We start from the raw sequence: 19,196 nt of genomic DNA, 5'->3' as shown, positions 1-19,196 counted from the left end.
TAAGGAGTGGAAACTTTTGATGGTTTTGAACTTGCAGAGTTTCAAGACCTGGATTGATAGTTTACTCACATATCTGTGATTCAGAAAAATGCTAAAAAAGCAACGAAATAAAAATAAAATAAAATAGGGATTTATGGGATGGGAATTTAAAGGGTACCCAAAAAAAAAAAAAAGATACGTTTATAGAGCCGAGGCTCTAAACAATCAAATTAGAGCCCACTTTAAAAATTTCACTAGAAAAGGTTGTTTTGATGCTCAAATATCCTCCAATTGATCATCTCGACGTCTAGATCTATGAATATGAGAAAAAAATGGATTTCAAGTGTTGGAAATAGTGCATCTTGTAACGTATATTTGGACCGTCAATTTTCAAGTTTTCATAGATTTGCTCAATCTACACTATTTTTGAAGCTTTAAATTTTATAATTTACGATGAAAATATATTTTAAGGCTATAACAAAGATTTTCAATATTGAAACCACATTTCTCGATACTATTTGAAGGTAGGCTGTACTTTGATTGTTTAGAGCCTCAGCTCTATACAGACCGCACCGAAAAAAATATTAGATGTGCTTGAGAGAAAAAGAAAAAAAATCTATATGAGGGGGTTTTTAAGAGGAAACAGGTTAGGACTTATGCCGTACCGGAACCAGTTTGGTCTTGACAAATGGCAATCTAAATCGGCTATCTGGATTGGAAACCACTAGGTTTTAAACTGATTTGGTAGCGTGCCGAGTTATTCATATTACGATTTGGGTTCCTTCGAGGAGACACTGTACAATCGTGTGATTTGGAGCCAAGTTTGGTCACTTCCAAATGTCTTTCTTAGAATATTTTTCTATTTGCAGGAATTGTGTTTAGTTATTTGAGAAATCTGAGTGTTATCTTGATTTGGCTCCTCTCTATTCTGGATCTATTTCACCTACATAACCTGATATGGGTTTTTTCTCTTCTAAATTTATTTACCTTCTTTCATGGTGCTATATCTGATGGAACTAGTCTGTCCCAACTTGTCACTTTTGTTAAGTTTGAAGAGAATTGTGTGGGATAAGAGTTGTGAGGATATTTAAAGTCATTAATTCGCATTTCTTGAACATCATTTACTTGATTTTTCACTGTGAGCATGGCAAATGACTTCGAATGGCTCTTTGAGTACAAATGCAGCCATTTCAACAAATCTAGAAGGAAGAACAGTGGGTTATGGTCATTTCATTCTCAAAATTTTATGGGTGTGTAGGATTGTTGGGTATTTGGATTGATCAATTCCAAAACCTGTTAATGAAAGGAATCAAGATTCAAGGAAGACCAAAAATGAGAGGCAAGATCTAAAGAGGATCAGCAATTCGACCGGTCGGATAAGCCGGTCCAGTCTTGATAACTATGCTTTCCACTAATGTTATTTGTCTCTTCGCAAACAAGCTTATCGTCTCTCACACAATGATAGCACCCATGTCACCCCTAACACACACATTATCACATTCTCAAAAAGGCTAGCATATTGTTGTTTGGAGTAAACAAACCATCAAACTAATCATCTCAACGTCGAGAATTATAGATCCTAAAAGAAATAAATTTAACCCTAAAACAGTAGAATTGTTATGCATTATATCAACCTCACATTTTTCAAATATTTCACATATATACTAGATTTGTAGGGTTTTTGAGAATCAAATTTTACAGTCACGGTCAAGGTTTAGAACAGATTTTTGGCCCATCATTCTTATTGAAAAGAAAAAAAAGAGACGAATCTATTCAGAAATTCTATCTTATAATTAGCAATTCATGGGGCCGGGGCCTGGTTTTTTTAGTATTTTTCTCATCATAATTAACACTTGCGAGCTCACGGGCGAAGAAGGTTATACTTGTCATATGTCAATAGGAAAGTGACGCTAAGTCAGTCATTTTGTGTCGCTTTAGAAGCACATAGCGATCCAGATAGTTTCTGCCACAAGTGTAATCCCTCTGGAGTATATTATATATTTACTCCCATCTTTTTTCTTATCGAAAATTTTAGGATCCATCTAATCATAATTGGACTGATTGTTTTCAAAGAAAAACTTAGATTTTGAATTCTTTAGGATCCATCTAATCATCACTGGACTGATTGTTTTCAACAAAAAATTTAGATTTTGAATTCTTTAGGATCCATCTAATCATAACTGGACTGATTGTTTTCAAAGAAAATTTTAGATTTTGAATTCTTTTAACATTTAGAACATTCCCTCCAAAATTGGTTGTGCGATAACATTTTCTTAGGTATATAGAGTGTGAGAGTTAATCTTTTTTTTTTTTTTTTGTTTCCTTTGAGATTGGTTGCCCGTTCTATAGATCACATCCCTCAAATTTTGGGATCCAAAAGCATGAGTATTGCCTGAGGGAGTAGATGGATAGTGAACTCCCATGGGAGCACGGAAATATTTAGGCTTTAGTCAGGAATTATGAAGTTATTGAGGTGGACCTGCTCTCCTCCATCGCCATTAAGCCCATTTAAGGTGGGAAAAGACATCATATACTAATCCCAGGGTTTATGTATGCATAATAGAGATGCCTAACAATAGCATCAGCTTTGTAAAAATTTTTGAACTCTTTTAAAGTTTTAATCTAAACTCTCCACCATTATGAGGCCGAAGAACTTTGATGTGATGCTTTGTAAAATTTTAGAGTTCTTTAGTACACAAAACATCACGTATAAAATATTAAGGAAGGGTAGATATCCTCTATTCTCACAAATGGTAAAAAATGATTATCTTATTTCTCAATAAGATATGGAAACAATATCCCACTTTTCATAAATCTCTACTCTCTCTCTCACTCTTTACAATCTCTACTCTACAATGTATAAAATTTTAGTCTCTTTCTTTTCCGAAATATAGGAAATATATCCTACAACCTCTATAACGTTATGGTCATTTTTTATTTTCGCGATATATGTCCATCCGTTAACTCTTGTTTAATAATTTAGTATAGTATAATATATATTATAATATAGATATAGACAGGTAAATTGATATTAGATAGCGATAGATAGAAAATAGATGGAACATCTAGCTTCATATATCATAGACATGTAAATTGGTATCAGATAGAGATAGACAGAAAATAGATGGATAGAGAGGTAAATAATCATCCCTCTTTAAGCATTTTTCCATACTAACTAATGTTTATAAGATTTCCAATAATATTTCATAAAACTTCATTCATCAAAAAATATAATCTTATCCATTCCTCCACCATGAAATTCATTTACTAACATTCAAAAACTATAGGATAACAATTAAGGACCTAGTGTCTAATAATCACTTTCTAAATAAGTATAGGACAACAATTAAGGACCTAAGGTCCAACAACCACTTTCTAAAAGGAAATTATTATCAATCAGAGAGTGTTTCTAAAAAATAGTTATTATCAATTTATTTTATTCAGTAGTGTTTTAGGTATTTACTGTAAAGTACAAGGGCAATATAGTAATAAATCACGATCGTTGATAAATATAGATCATTAATCAGTTCACGATCGTTGATAAATATAGATCATTAATCTGTTGGAACCTAACTATAAGTTAAAGTCCTCCATTAAAGGCCGCATCTTTCGTCCGCTGAACTCAATCAAATTTCTAATGCTTTTTATTTTTCCCTTTTTTTTAGTTTTTTGAGGTGGATTTTTTCTGCTTTATTCGATAAAGTTGCAGAAGCTTGATCATGGCGGGATCCGTTTTCTTGCCTTTACTTTGATGCATTTTTTTTTTTATTTCACGTAAAGTGAAGTCTCACAGCGACAATCGGGGGACCTTTTTCTGGGAATGAAGTTGTAGAAGCTAAGCGAGGTTTCATGGAGAGATTGGCGTTCTTTTGCCTCTTTGACGTATGTATTGGGGTTGAAGTTCTCATTTTGAATGTTTGGGTTCTACGCTGTTTTTCTGCGTTTTGTGAGGTGTTCTTTTTGGTGCATTAGTGGAATGTTTGATGATTAAGAAGAAATTTTTTAGACTTTCTGCAATATATTTTTGGTTCATTTTTCAGAGATTGTTACAGTTGCATGAGAAGATCGAGTTTCTTAGTGGATATGTTTGCAATTTCAATTATATACTTGTATTTGGAGGAAGTTTATTTGAAAATTGTATTGAGAAGCTGAATTTTTGAGGTATTACTGCACAATTGTATTCTGTAATCTTTACCTGAAGCATTGAGAACTAGAGGGTTTCTTTTGGGAACATCTGGGAAAGATTTAGTTTCATTGATCCCCTGGTACAGTTTTTGAGGAATAATGGGCTATAGATAATCACACTTCTCAGAAGGATATCAACTCTCATATGTAAGTTTTTTCACTCCAATATTTCATCAGAAAAGTTAGGGGTTTGGATGGAAGATCGTAAGTCTTTGGATCGATTTTTCAATGTCTGTTGTTATGATGGGCGTTCTGACATCTGAGGATTTGGGCTTATGAGCAATGTATATGCATTATGCTTTTTTCTGTTTAATTGCAAAAATTCTGTAAATGAGATTCAAATTACAAGAGAAAATAAAAGGAACATTGAAAGTCTCTTTGAAGTCGAAATTATGAATCTCTCATCGCCTAAAGCATTTACTGGAGTGTCCCTTCTTCCAAGGTCTGTAATCTCCTTATCCATTGTGATAATTGTACTAGCTCTATGCCTAAGTCTTACTTCATTGCTCTTAATTGCATCACCACTTGGTTCAGCTGTTCATGGCTATCTTCTCGACATCAACATTAGTTCAACTGTTAATACTCTGAGTATGCCTAGGAATTCACGAGTTCCTGATAAAACCGCTGATCTAACTCAAGAAACAAGAAATATTACCCAAGCATTGGAAGATGGGGGAAAACAGATTGTTTACAAGGGTTCAGAAGGAGATTCCATTGATCACTCATCTTTCAGTGATTCTGGGAAATTGAGTTCTGGAGATTATGCAAATAGCTCATATTCAGTAGATGTTAGGGAAGGGGAGGGTGGTCTTAGTGTTTTAGGTAATAATTCAGGGAAGAAATCTTCTTCTAATGATTCTGGAAAGGCTAAGAGTTTGCCTTATGATGCTGGTAATTCTTTAAAAGCCAATGCAACTGAACACTGGCCTTCTGATTCCTTTAATGGTTCAACAAATGCTGGTTTACGTGATTTTATTAATGGGTCGATAACTTCTGGTAATGGGGAAACGAAGGAGAGCCCATTCATTGAACAGTTGGGTGCAGGTTCTTCCAAGGACTTGGTGAATGAAGGTTCAATTGAAAATGTTAATTGTTCCAGTTCTGCAATTGTTGTGGGTACAATGGGGAACAAGGCTAATGAATCTCTCGTATCTGGCTCTTTGAAAGATTCTGCAAAGGTTGATATGGGTAAATATGCCAATGACTCAACTTTTGCAAATAGTAGTGTTGCAATGATCAACCAAACGGAAGAACCTCTAAGTTCTGTTTCGAATCAGTCTGAAAAGTTTGATTTAGGTAAGCACATGCATCTGATTTTGGGTTTTCTTTGGTATTGAAGATTTTAATACTCGGTATTCTGTTTCTGGATGATAATGTGATTTTCATGTTGCTGTAGTTTAAGTTTTACGTTGGCCAAGCGTTCTAGGAGTGATTGATTTTACTCTCTCTTTGTTTTCCTAGTCATATATTGCCATGTATATACTGGATTGGTGTGGCATACTTACAGTTTTAAGTTTCAATAAACATTCATCTATTATGCATAAACACTTAACCATGATAAACTTTGGGTGAGGATTTCACGCATAGCAATGTGGCCTTTCAGTTTCAATAAACATTCATTTTTCTATTATGCATAAACACTTGACCATGATAAACTGTGTGTGGATTTCAAGCATAGCAATGTGGGCTTTCTTGTTGCGCTAAACTAGAGTTTGTTGTTTCTTCATTTAACCATATACATTAGCGTGTATAAGTTGTAGCATCTGAATTTTCATAAGTTCGGGTTTGCTCACACTCTGGTTCTGTAAGATGTAATGTAAGCTTGTGTCCTTCCTAACGAGCAGCATAGAGTGTTGTATATTCATACTGGAGCTGCTATTGGTCTTTGATTGAGAGTTTATCTGGTAACTGTGGTTTACTTTCAGATAGTTGTAAGAAATTTATCTTTAGTCCTTGATTGTTAGTTTTATGACAGTAATGCCTTCAATATTGCAATGAGAGGCTTGATTGTTGTAAAGCTGTCTCTGTTTCCTCCCTCTTTCTTCTCTACACATACCTTGCAGGTTCCAACATAATGTAATGCCTGAATTTCTCCCCGTTTATTTGTTTAAACATTACTCACCATGTTGTGTGTACCAAAGGAGCGCCTAGATCTAAGTTTGATCCAGGTTTCACTTCAACCAAGATTATTTTCCAAGAGAAAGAGCCGTACTCAAATTCTGGTACATTAGACTAAGGTTTCTAAGCCTCTTATTTTATAGAATCAGTTTGATAGGCAATGGGTAGTAATAGATGGTAAAGAGGGAAGAGGTGAGCGAGTGACATGCCTCTTACCATTTCTATTCTATTAGAAACACATGTTTTGAGCATTTTGAAGGCAGATTTTATTAATGCCAGTAGTGATATAAACCCCCAATGAAACTCAATTAGTCTATTGAAATTTCTTTTAATGAATAAAGAGTTCTTTGATAATTTGATTGCATTTTTATGGGACTGAAGGTCCCAACACAGAAATTCTGAACTGGTCAAATAAACAAACAGGAAATTCTAATCACAAACTTCATGCAGACACTATCCATAAAGAAGTTCTTGTTACTTACATGTGTACTTTTCCTACAAAAATATTGTCAATTGTTAAAAAATCTCAAAAAGACATTGTAGCCAAATAATTGAAGGATCAATGCCTTTTATGTTTGATTTAATATGCGAGCACGCATATAATGTGCTCCTAAATTGTCAATTTTGCTAATTTAGGAAAACAAACTGTCAAATATTCAAACTAAAAAAGAAAATAAATACTATGCTCCGGGAGCAAAATCTTGTAATAATTCTAAAATTCCAAAAAAATAAATACTATGCTCCGGGAGCAAAATCTTGTAATAATTCTAAAATTCCAAAAAAAAAAAAAAAAACAAGAGAAGGAAACTTTTAATAAGTGATGGTTCGTATGAGCATGATGGTCCTTAGGGACCATCACTATTTTCAAAAGCTTTTGGTTCAAAGCTTTTGCTGCCTTGCTCTTGCCACGTCCACTAAAAGACGTGGGCTTTAAGCGTTTAAAGTGTAATTTAATGGTTACACCTCATGTGTGAGGTGTAACTTAATAAAAGAATATAATATAGTATCCTAAGAATTTAAATACGAGAGGCGAGGACTCCCACCCTAGAAAATTTTGAGGTCTCTCTCTAGCCGAATTTTTATCGGAAGCTCCCTCTCAAATATTTTAGGTAAGTGATTTCATTATCTTGAAAAATAATCCGTTCTTTTTAAAAAAATGAAATGAAATAATTACTTCTACTTATTATCATGAATTTTAGGCGCGATAAATTTTATGTGCAAGTGACCTCATTATTTTGAAAATAATCTTTTTAATAAAATTATAATATTAGAAATTTTAAATGCTGTAAATTCTTAGAAATAAATATATTTATTTATTTTGTTAGAAAATTTTAGAAATAAAATTATTAGAAATAAATGTGATATTTCTGCTGCTAGTAAAATTATGAGATTTCTTTCTACTGTTTTTAAATATTTAGACATTGTAAATTTCACGTGCAATGACTGCCTTATTATTTGAAAATTGATATTTTTGCGATTGATTATAGCATTGTTGTGAAATGTTTAACTGCGAATTGTCATCTCATAAATTGTGACAATTCCGTATTTTTGAAATTCTATAAGAGTTTTTCTATACATATTAAATTGGCAATTATGCTAGAATGTATTTATGAACTGCTACCTTTCTAAATTTGAGCTCAAAATATTTGATTGGTTATTTTTGAAATGTTATTGAAAGTGACTGTTATTAATGGTTTCAGTGAAATTCATATTAATGATTTTAGTGAAATTCATATTAATGATTTCAGTGATATGTTGAGTACATGATATTGTTGCTTTCAAATGTTTAAAGAGATGTAGAAATACTTTAAGTATGCAAGTGGACTCATCCGGTTCGCCGGTGAGGTATAAGTGGACCTATCCGGGACGCCGGTAGGTATTAAGTGGACTCATCCGGTATGCCGGTGAGGTATAAGTGGACCTGCAGGGATTAAGTGGACCTATCTGGGACGTCGATAGGGATTAAGTGGACCCATCAGGACGCTGATGGGGTATATAGGTGACCTACTTGGGACGCCAGTAGGGTAATTTTGTGGAATCTTTTGAATTATGCACTGCCGTTAAAATGTTATATGCATTTCAATCATTTGGATTATGTTTAATTGTGCATTTCTGAAAGTGAAATTGTTATCTATAAATGCTTGTGCTCTCATTGTTTTTAATTGACCTCCATTTTGAAAGTTTGTTTATATCTTTCATCGATGATTATTTTTAGGATTATGATGATCGCTTACTGAGTAGCCAAACTCACCAAACTATGGAAAACATTTTTCAGGATAACTGCGGTTTCATTTTGAGTGCTCGTCAGGATCAACTTTGGAAGATATTGTAGTTGTGCCTAAGCTTTCTTTTGTTACTTTGTAAGAATTCGCCACTGTAAATTTGTCCTATCAAGAGATGTATATATGTTTCACATCTCAGGAATAACAGTATTGTAAATTCTTGGGGTTTGACAATTATGGTATCAGAGCAATAGGTTTAAGATTCTTAGGAAATTTAAAAAGAATGTACTTAAAATAATATTTATTGCATGTACAGACCAGGACGAAGTCAAGATCCAGAATAGCTGAAGCTATTATGGAAGGAATTCACAAGGCCTTGGAAAATATGGTTGCTCTAATACAACATTAGATGGAAAACAACAATCAACCCAGACAGTCAGTTACGGGAAATGATGGGAGTGATATCGAATAATTTAAGAAATTGAACCCACCTTTTAAGGGTGTTGTAAACCCACTGGAAGCCGAAGGATGGATTATGCAATTGGAGAAAATATTCGAAGTAATGGAATGTCCTGATGATAGGTAGGTGGCCTTGGCAGTTTTTATGTTAGAAGGAGAAGCACAACAATGGTGGCAAATGGCAAAAGGAGTATTGGTCAAAGAAAATAAAACCTTGATTTGAGAAGTATTTATAGAGGCATTTAATGAAAAGTATTTCCCATATTTTATTCGAGACCAAAAAGAAATGGAATTTCTGGAATTAATCCAAGGAAACTGGACAGTAGCACAGTACGAAGCCAAGTTCACTGAATTGGCCAGGTTTGCACCACATATGATTAACAATGAGGCAAGAAAGGTGAAGAAATTTGAAAGGGGTCTCAGACCAGTTATGAGAAGCAGAATATCAGTCTTAAAATTGAGAACTTATGCTGAAATAGTGGATCGAGCCCTAATTGTTGAAAAAGATTTCGAAGATTACCAAAAGACAAAAAATCAGAAAAGCCATGTTAGACCCACACCATCTAATCGACAACAGTTTGAAAGGGCAAACAAGAAGCCAAGGCCCTTACCACTTCAAAGCCCAATAGAACCATGTAAAAAATGTGGGAAAGACCATGGATCCAACCCTTGTTATTGGAATACTAGAGCCTATTTTAAATGTGGAAAATTGAGGCACCAGATTAGACAATGTCCTAGCTTACAGATGCAATAGCTTCCAAAGCAGGGAGAGATAGCTCAAAAGCCTCAGATGAAGGGAAGAGTATTTGCGATCACCGAGCAAGACACTTAGGCCTCAAAATCAGTGATCCAAGGTACTCTTATTATCTTCCAAAAAGTAGCTCATGTTTTGATTGATCTTGGATCTACTCATTTATTTGTGTCACCACATTTTGCATGCCACTTAAAGGTAGAATCAGAACAATTAGAATACATTCTAGAGGTAGCCATACCGATGGGATATTCAATTGACACCAATATAGTGTACAAATCATGTGTAATAAAGATAGAAGAAAATGAATTGTTGGTTGATTTAACACTCCTAGAAATTCAAGATTTTGATGTAATCTTAGGCATGGATTGGCTTTCTGCATACCATGCAAGTATTGATTGTTACAAGAAAATGGTTACCTTTAGTATTCCAAATCAACCAGTATTTTACTTCAATGGTATCAAAGAAGACTCCCCATCATATTTAATTTCGTGTGTTCGAGCTAATCGCCTCCTTCGAAAAAGGTGTCAAGGCTTTCTTGCGTATATCAAAGAAGATAGGAAGGAAGAGATAAATTTGGATACCACTCCGGTTATCCGAGAATTTCCCGACGTTTTTCCTGAAGAATTGCCAAGATTATCGCCTGACAGGGAAATTGAATTCTCTATTGAATTATTGCTAGGGGTAGCCTCAATTTCTAAGGCACCTTACAGAATGGCACCTGCAGAATTTAAGGAACTGAAACAACAATTGGAAGAATTATTAGATAAAGGTTTTATCGGGCCCAGTGTGCAACCTTGGGGTGTTCCAGTATTGTTTGTTAAAAAGAAAGATGAGACTATGAGATTGTGTATCGATTATAGACAGTTGAACCAAGTGATAGTGAAAAAAAAGTATCCATTACCTAGAATTGATGATTTATTTGATCAATTACAAGGATCACAAGTGTTTTAAAAAATTGATCTTAGATTTGGATACCATCAGCTTAAGATTAAAAGTGAAGATGTTCCCAAGACAACTTTCAGAACAAGGTATGGCCATTATGAATTTTTAGTCATGCCTTTTGGATTAACCAATACACCGGCTGCGTTTATGGATTTGATGAATCGGATCTTTAAGCCCTTTTTGGATAAATTTATTGTGGTATTCATCGATGATATTTTAATTTATTCCAAGAATCAGAAGGAACATGAGCAGCATGTAAGAATGGTATTGCGAATATTAAGAGAAAGGAAATTGTATGCCAAACTTAGTAAATGTGAATTTTGGCTTGAACAAGTGATATTTTTAGGACACGTCATATCAAAGGAAGGTCTATCAGTTGATCTTTCAAAGGTTGAAGCCGTTGTTAATTGGAAACAACCAAGTAATGTGACTGAAGTTTGAAGCTTTTTGGGATTGGCAGGATATTACGGAAAATTTGTAGAAGGATTTTCTTGAATCGCAACCCCATTGACTCGATTGACACAGAAAAATGTCAAATTTGAGTAGACAAGTGAATGTGAGGAGAATTTTCAAGAACTAAAAGCTCGATTAACTTCAGCACCTATTTTAACTATTCTTGAGAGGTGTGGGGGATTTGTGATTTATAGTGATGCTTCACATAAAGGCTTGGGCTGCGTATTAATGCAATATGGGAGAGAAGTGGCATATGCATCCAGACAGTTGAAAGAATATGAGAAAAAATATTCAATTCATGACTTAGAACTGGCTGCAATAGTATTTGCTTTGAAAATGTCAAGGCAATATCTATATGGTGAGCAATTCGAAATATACACAGATCATAAGAGCTTGAAATACCTCTTCTCTCAGAAGGATTTAAATATGCGGCAGATAAGATGGATGGATTTCTTAAAAGATTATGATGTACAATCCATTATCATTCAGAAAAAGCTAACGTTGTGGTCGACGCTCTAAGTAGAAAATCTGCGGCAGATAAGATGGATGGATTTCTTAAAAGATTATGATGTACAATCCATTATCATTCAGAAAAAGCTAACGTTGTGGTCGACGCTTTAAGTAGAAAATCTACGGGAATCTTAGTTTATCTAATGATACAAGAAATAAGATTGTTAGAGGAAATAGTGGATTGGCATCCGGCTCAGTCCATTAATGGTGTGGTAAGTATGATTGCCAACATTAAGGCAGAACCCCAATTAATCCAACAGATTCGATCGGCACGAAAGAAAGACCCTCAACTTATAACAATTGTAGAAGAGGTGAAACAAGGAAAGACGAATTCTTTATATGTAGTAAGGATTTGCTAAGATTCAAAGGTTGGATTTGTGTCCCGAATGATGAGAGTGTGAAGAAAACTATATTGGAAGAAGCACATCACTCTTGTTATACGATACATCCCGAAAGTATTAAAATGTATCAGGACCTGAAGAAAACCTTTTGGTGGAATAATATGAAAAAAGAGGTAACACTATTTGTGTCTAAGTGCCTAACATGCTAGCAAGTAAAAGCTGAGCATCAAAGGCCCGCTGGGTTGTTGCAGCCTTTACCCGTGCCAGAGTGGAAGTGGGAGCACATCTCTATGGATTTTGTCTTTGGCTTGTCTAGAACAAATTCAGGACATGATAGCATTGGGGTCAATTGTAGACTGGCTGACCAAAGCTACCCATTTTTTGCCAATTCGTACAACGTACACTTTGGATCGACTGGCCCAGTTGTACATTAAGGAAACAGTGCGGTTGCATGGAGTTCCGGTCAGTATTGTATCGGATAGGGATACTCGGTTTACTTCTAAATTTTGGGCTAGGCTACAGTCTGCCATGGGGACGAGACTCACCTTTAGCACTGCCTTTCATCCCCAAACTGATGGACAATTGGAGAGGACCATCCAAACTTTGGAAGATATGCTGAGGGTATGTGTCATTGACTTTACAGGAAGCTGGGATGACCATTTACCTCTGATTGAGTTTGCTTATAATGATAGCTTCCAAGCCAGTATCCGGATGGCACCATATGAAGCCTTGTATGGAAGGAAATGCAGGTCACCTATCTGTTGGGACGAGGTTGATGAAAGGAAGCTTTTGGGGCGAGAAATTGTCCAGGTAACCACAAATAAGATAGCATTAATTCGAGAAAGGTGCAGGACAGCTCAGAGTCGGCAAAAGAGTTATGCCGATAACCGAAGGAGAGATCTTGAATTTGAGGAAGCTGATTGAGTTTTCCTAAAGATCTCACCAATAAAAGACATTATGAGATTCGGCAAGAAAGGAAAGCTCAGCCCACGTTACATCGGACCATTTAAAATCTTGGAAAGAATCAGAGGTATCGCTTATAGACTTGCCTTACCACCCGAATTAACAAACGTCCATAATATCTTCCATGTATCGTCACTGCGAAAATATCAGCCTGACCCATCCCATATCTTGAAATATGAACTTTTACCGATCAAGAAGGACCTATCCTTCATTGAGCAACCAATTTTGATACTGGATAGAAGGGTGCAAGTATTGCGCAACAAGGAGATTCCTTTGGTCCGTATATTATGGCAGTATCATTCAAGAGAAGAGTTGACTTGAGAACAAGAAGACGATATTAGAGAAAAATATCCTTATCTTTTTCAGTAATCAGGTACACAAATTAAGAGGACTAAATTTCTTTAAGGGGGAAGAATGTAATAATATTTTTTTTTTTTTTTTTTTAAAAAAAGAAAAAAAGAAGGAAACTTTTAATAAGTGATGGTTCGTATGAGCATGATGGTCCTTAGGGACCTTCACTATTTTCAAAAGCTTTTGGTTTAAAGCTTTTGCTACCTTGCTCTTGCCACGTCCACTTAAGGACGTGGGCTTTAAGCGTTTAAAGTGTAATTTAACGGTTACATCTCATGTGTGAGGTGTAACTTAATAAAAGAATATAATATAATATCCTAAGAATTTAAATACGAGAGGCGAGGACTCCCACCCTAAAAAATTTTGAGGTCTCTCTCTAGCCGAATTTTTATCGGAAGCTCCCTCTCAAATATTTTAGGTAAGTGACTTCATTATCTTGAAAAATAATCCGTTCTTTTTAAAAATGAAATGAAATAATTACTTCTGCTTATTATCATGAATTTTAGGTGCGATAAATTTTATGCGCAAGTGACCTCATTATTTTGAAAAATAATCTTTTTAATAAGATTATAATATTAGAAATTTTAAATGCTGTAAATTCTTAGAAATAAATATATTTATTTATTTTGTTAGAAAATTTTAGAAATAAAATTATTAGAAATAAATGTGATATTTCTGCTGTTAGTAAAATTATGAGATTTCTTTCTACTGTTTTTGAATCTTTAGACATTGTAAATTTCATATGCAATGACTGCCTTATTATTTTAAAATTGATATTTTTGCAATTGATTATAGCATTGTTGTGAAATGTTTAACTGCGAATTGTCATCTCATAAATTGTGACAATTCGTTTTCTTGAAATTCTATAAGACTTTTTCTATACATATTAAATTGGCAATTATGCTAGAATGTCTTTACGAACTGCTACCTTTCTAAATTTGAGCCCAAAATATTAGATTGGTTTTTTGGAAATGTTATTGAAAGTGACTGTTATTAATGGTTTCAGTAAAATTCATATTAATGATTTCAGTGATATGTTGAGTACATGATATTGTTGCTTTCGAATGTTTAAAGAGATTTAGAAATACTTTAAGTATGCAAGTGGACTCATCCGGTTCGCCGGTGAGGTATAAGTGGACCTATCCGGGACGCCGGTAGGTATTAAGTGGACTCATCCGGTATGCCGGTGAGGTATAAGTGGACCTGCAGGGATTAAGTGGACCTATCTGGGACGTCGATAGGGATTAAGTGGACCCATCAGGAAGCTGATGGGGTATATAGGTGACCTACTTGGGACGCCAGTAGGGTAATTTTGTGGAATCTTTTGAATTATGCACTGCCGTTAAAATGTTATATGCATTTCAATCATTTGGATTATGTTTAATTGTGCATTTCTGAAAGTGAAATTGTTATCTATAAATGCTTGTGCTCTCATTGTTTTTAATTGACCTCCATTTTGAAAGTTTGTTTATATCTTTCATCGATGATTATTTTTAGGATTATGATGATCGCTTACTGAGTAGCCAAACTCACCAAACTATGGAAAACATTTTTCAGGATAACTGCGGTTTCATTTTGAGTGCTCGTCAGGATCAACTTTGGAAGATATTGTAGTTGTGCCTAAGCTTTCTTTTGTTACTTTGTAAGAATTCGCCACTGTAAATTTGTCCTATCAAGAGATGTATATATGTTTTGACTGTCATATCTCAAGAATAACAGTATTGTAAATTCTTGAGGTGTGACAAATCTACACTTGCTCCCCTGGACAAGAGACCCATTTAAAAGTATTTTCTTGACTTGAAATACTGAGATTGTCTTTAGAGCCATTGGATGTTTATTTATTAATTTTTCTCAAGGAAGATTTTGAGTTCAAAAAAGCGGAGCGCTCTGCGCCTAGGTGGTCTAGAAGGCCTGGGTGCATCACCCAAGCCTAGGCGGCCAAACTGGGCGGCAGCCCTGGGTGACCGCCTTGGCGGTACAGAACCTGCCTAGGCGGGCGCCCAGCACCCTGCCTTGGGCGGCCGCCCAGGGGCAGAATTTTTTTTTTTTGTTGTATTGATTTTTTTAAAATATAAAGGGTTTGAAGGATGAGTTTTAGGTTCATTTCAAACCTAAACCTACAAGAACCCCTTTTAGAGAGTAAGTAACCTCAAGAAAGCTAAATTTGCAACTTTCATTGGATTAATGTGTTTCTCAAAGCTACAGAAAATGGATCTAAACATCACCCAGGTAGATTTGATTTAGTTTTGGAGTTTTATAATCCTATTAGAGGGTGTTTTTTTGTTATTTTAGCACTAGAAAACATCTCAGAGGTGGGAGTTTGGAGTTCGAGCAATCAAAGTAAGTGCAAAAATTTATTTTTTAAATTGCTTGTTTTATTTTGAGATGTCTTCTTCAGGATCTAGTCGAAGTGGAGATCTGGGTTGGAAATATGACTATAACCCGAATCCAAATGTGTGAAAAGATACGAAAGGGGGCATAAACCGGTTTTAGAAACATCTTGCCGGTATTAAGGGGGATGTTGCCCCTTGTAAAAATGTTCCTGAAGCTATTAGAGAGGAGATTAAGTAATATATGAGTTTTGTAAAACAAAAACAGGAACAAAATCCTTGTCATTTGAATAGATCTATTTTTTCTACTTCTAGAAGAAGTGATCCGAGTTGGAAGTATGGTTATAACCCAAAACAAAACGATAAAAATTGTATAAGATGGAATTTTTGTGAAAAAGATACCAATGGTGGTATTAACCGATTCAAGAAACACCGTGCTGGTGTTAAAGGGAATGTTGCTTCTTGTAAAAAGGTTCTTGAAGCTATTCGAGAAGAGATTAGGCAACTTTTGAATTTAAAAGAACCAGAAAATGATGAAAATGAGCCTTGTTGTACGGAATATCTTCTCCAGGTTCTTCTAGAAGTGGTGATTCGGGTTGGAAGTATGGTTATAACCCAAATCCAAATGACAAAAATCGTATTATATGTAATTATTGTGGAAATGATGCTAATGGGGGGATTTACTGGTTTAAAAAATACTTTACCGGTATTAAAAGGGATGTTGCCCCATGTAAAATGTTCTTGAGGCTACCAGGGAGGAAATTATACAATATTGAGTTCAGGGAAGTACAAAAAGATAGAAAATGGTAGAGCAGCCAAGACTCCTAGGGACTCATCTTCACATACTAGTAAGAGGGAGGTAGAAGAAGAGAAGGAAGAGGCAGATTCAGAAGAAACAGAGGAGGATGCGCGCTATATTGAAGAGGGTGATGACTCTGATGAAGATAGCCTCGATTTTGATGCATATGATGAAGCTTATCCTATTCCTTCTGAGTGATGACTGATGACACTTGGTGTTGAGTGTTGATTGTTGTGTTGAGTGTTGACTATTGTGTTCTACACTGTCTATTTTTTGAATTTCTATATATTTTCTTTTTCTTATTTTTAATTTCTACTTTCTAGTTCTACTATCTAACTTTTGTATCTACAGTATATCATATTATCAGTCTATGCTTGTATGATTTTACTGTTTTAGCATTGTATGAAAATATGGATTATGGTTTTACTGTTTTAGCATTGTATGAAAATATAGCATTGTATGAAAATATAGATTATGGTCTTATGGACTATCAAAATTCTCTTCTCGAGTTCTATCTATTTTTTTTAACTAGAATTATGGTCTTATGGATAATAAAAAATCTTATGGATTAATTATTATTGGTCATCACTCATAAATTTTTTTTTTTTTTCAACTGGGCCGCTCAGGTTTTGGGCGCCCGCCTAGGCACTGGGCGGCCATGGAGGTGCCTAGCGCTTTTTGAAACTTTTTGAAACTATGCCTAGATCTGGCGATCCCAAAATTGGACGGTCTCTGTTCAATCCTTGGACCTGAAATTTTCAGTGTGTGCTTTTTTGTTTTGTTTTTTTAAAACACTAAAGGTTGGTCACTAGGTTGTGTAGGTTACATGCCCAAAATTTGGGTTCTAAAAATACTCATAACTAGGGTTTCAGCGGGGGAGCTAATGTACATTTTGCACTGATGTAAGCATAAACACTTTTGATTTATTATATTGCTTCTTTGGTAATTAATTCGGCAAGAGATTCTGAAAATCTGTAAAATTTGAGTTCATGTTCTAAATGAAAAATTGCACCAATTAAAATCGAAATTTTTTATCTCTATGCACGTCTTTTAACATTGAACTTGATGACTTGGAATTTTGAGTAGAATAGCATCTTGGTTTCTTCAGGAGTGTGTGATTTATACCATGGCAAGTGGGTTTACGATCAGACTGGGCCATTGTACACGAACAACACATGCCCTGTTATCACGCAAATGCAGAATTGTCAAGGGAATGGACGGCCCGATAAAGAGTACGAGAACTGGAGATGGAAACCTCATCAGTGCGATCTTCCACATTTTGATTCCAAAAAGTTCTTGGAATTAATGCGGGGGAAGACACTTGCTTTTGTAGGTGATTCTGTTGCTCGGAACCAAATGGAGTCCATGATGTGCATTCTCTGGCAGGTTAACCTCTCTCTCTCACACACACGTACACACAGCTGGGTTTTGAACCTTCTACTATCCCTCCCTCCTCTCTCTCTCTCCCCCCCCCTCCTTCCAAAATCAGTACGAAAACAGGTCAACAAATCACCCTTTCCCTCTCCACAAATAGTAGAAAACAATCTGGGAAATCACATTTACCCCCTCTCTCTCTTTCTATCCAAAAATACTAGAAACCTGTCCAACAGATCACTGTCTCTCCGCAGGTTGAAACCCCAAGGAATCGAGGCAGCCGTAAGATGCAACGCTGGTTCTTTCGCTCCCACTCAGTCACAATTGTACGTATCTGGTCGTCATGGCTCGTCCACCAAAGCTCTGAGCCCTTCTCATTCGCTCCTGCCGGCATCGCAAAGCTCCATCTCGACAAACCTGACGAAACCTTCATGGACTTCCTCCCCTCCTTCGATGTTGTTGTTCTCTCCTCTGGTCATTGGTTCGCAAAGCAATCAGCTTATATCCTAAACAATGAAATCCTAGGAGGCCAGCTTTGGTGGCCAGATCCTAGTCGCCCCAAAAAGATAGACAATGTCCAAGCCTATGGAATTTCGGTCCAAACCTCTCTCTCCAGCATTGCTGCTCACCCCAATTTTACTGGCGTAGCCATTGTTAGAGCTTATTCTCCTGATCACTATGAAGGTGGGGAGTGGAACACTGGGGGCTCTTGCACCGGAAAAGTGAGGCCATTGCGAGTGGGAGAATTGGTTGAGAACTTGTTTACTGAGAGAATGCACGCTCAACAAAAGGAGGGTTTTGAGAAAGCTCTAAAGAAGGGGAGCCATGGGGCTTCAAGATTGAGGTTCATGGACATAACAGAGATGTTTGGGTATAGACCTGATGGGCACCCGGGCCCATATAGGAGCCCGGACCCGAACAAGAAGACAAAGCGGGGCCCACATGGGGAGCCGCCTCCTCAGGATTGCTTGCATTGGTGCATGCCGGGGCCCATCGACACGTGGAATGAACTTGTATTTGAGATCATTCGGAGGGAGTTTGAGGGCATCAGGTGAGAAATTACTTATTTTTTTGTAATGTATTTTAACATTTTGTATAATTGAATGCGTATCCCACGAAAGAAAATTATACGTTATCCTCAATATATAAGAAGTTTGAGTCCATGTCTGAATTTGTAAGTGCCTGTTTTTGAGGTCTTAGAGAGGAAGAGGAACAGTTGTAAACTGAAGGTTGCATTGTGGTAGAAGCTTGTGTTATATTTTACTTCCCTAAAAGTCTAGGGCCCCATCCCATCTGTGGAGATGGGAAAATGTCTTTGGTTAAGAAAGCATGGGGAGCAACAATGTGGTTGTGGCATTAGAAATAATGATTTTTATTTTTTTCAGAAAAACAAATTTTTTTTTAAATTAAAAAAAA

The 19,196-nt window shown here is 35.8% G+C and overlaps 1 protein-coding gene across 1 annotated transcript; it reads left to right on the top strand.

Annotated features, from left to right (window-relative positions):
- Positions 1-3,607: 3,607 nt before the first annotated feature.
- Positions 3,608-18,943, top strand: LOC18440728 (protein YLS7). Its single transcript, XM_006850866.4, has 3 exons — positions 3,608-5,460; positions 17,515-17,792; positions 18,035-18,943. Exons 1-3 carry the CDS (start codon positions 4,440-4,442, stop codon positions 18,833-18,835), a joined length of 2,100 nt encoding a protein of 699 aa, XP_006850929.2. The 5' UTR covers positions 3,608-4,439; the 3' UTR covers positions 18,836-18,943.
- Positions 18,944-19,196: the final 253 nt, after the last annotated feature.

The sequence above is a fragment of the Amborella trichopoda genome, chromosome 1 (genome assembly GCF_054954075.1).
Source record: "Amborella trichopoda isolate Santa Cruz 75 chromosome 1, AtrichopodaSantaCruz75HAP2 v2.0, whole genome shotgun sequence".
NCBI classification, from domain to species: Eukaryota; Viridiplantae; Streptophyta; class Magnoliopsida; order Amborellales; family Amborellaceae; genus Amborella; species Amborella trichopoda.
Note: the sequence above shows the minus strand (reverse complement) of the source record. Positions and strands in the feature narration are given on the sequence as shown.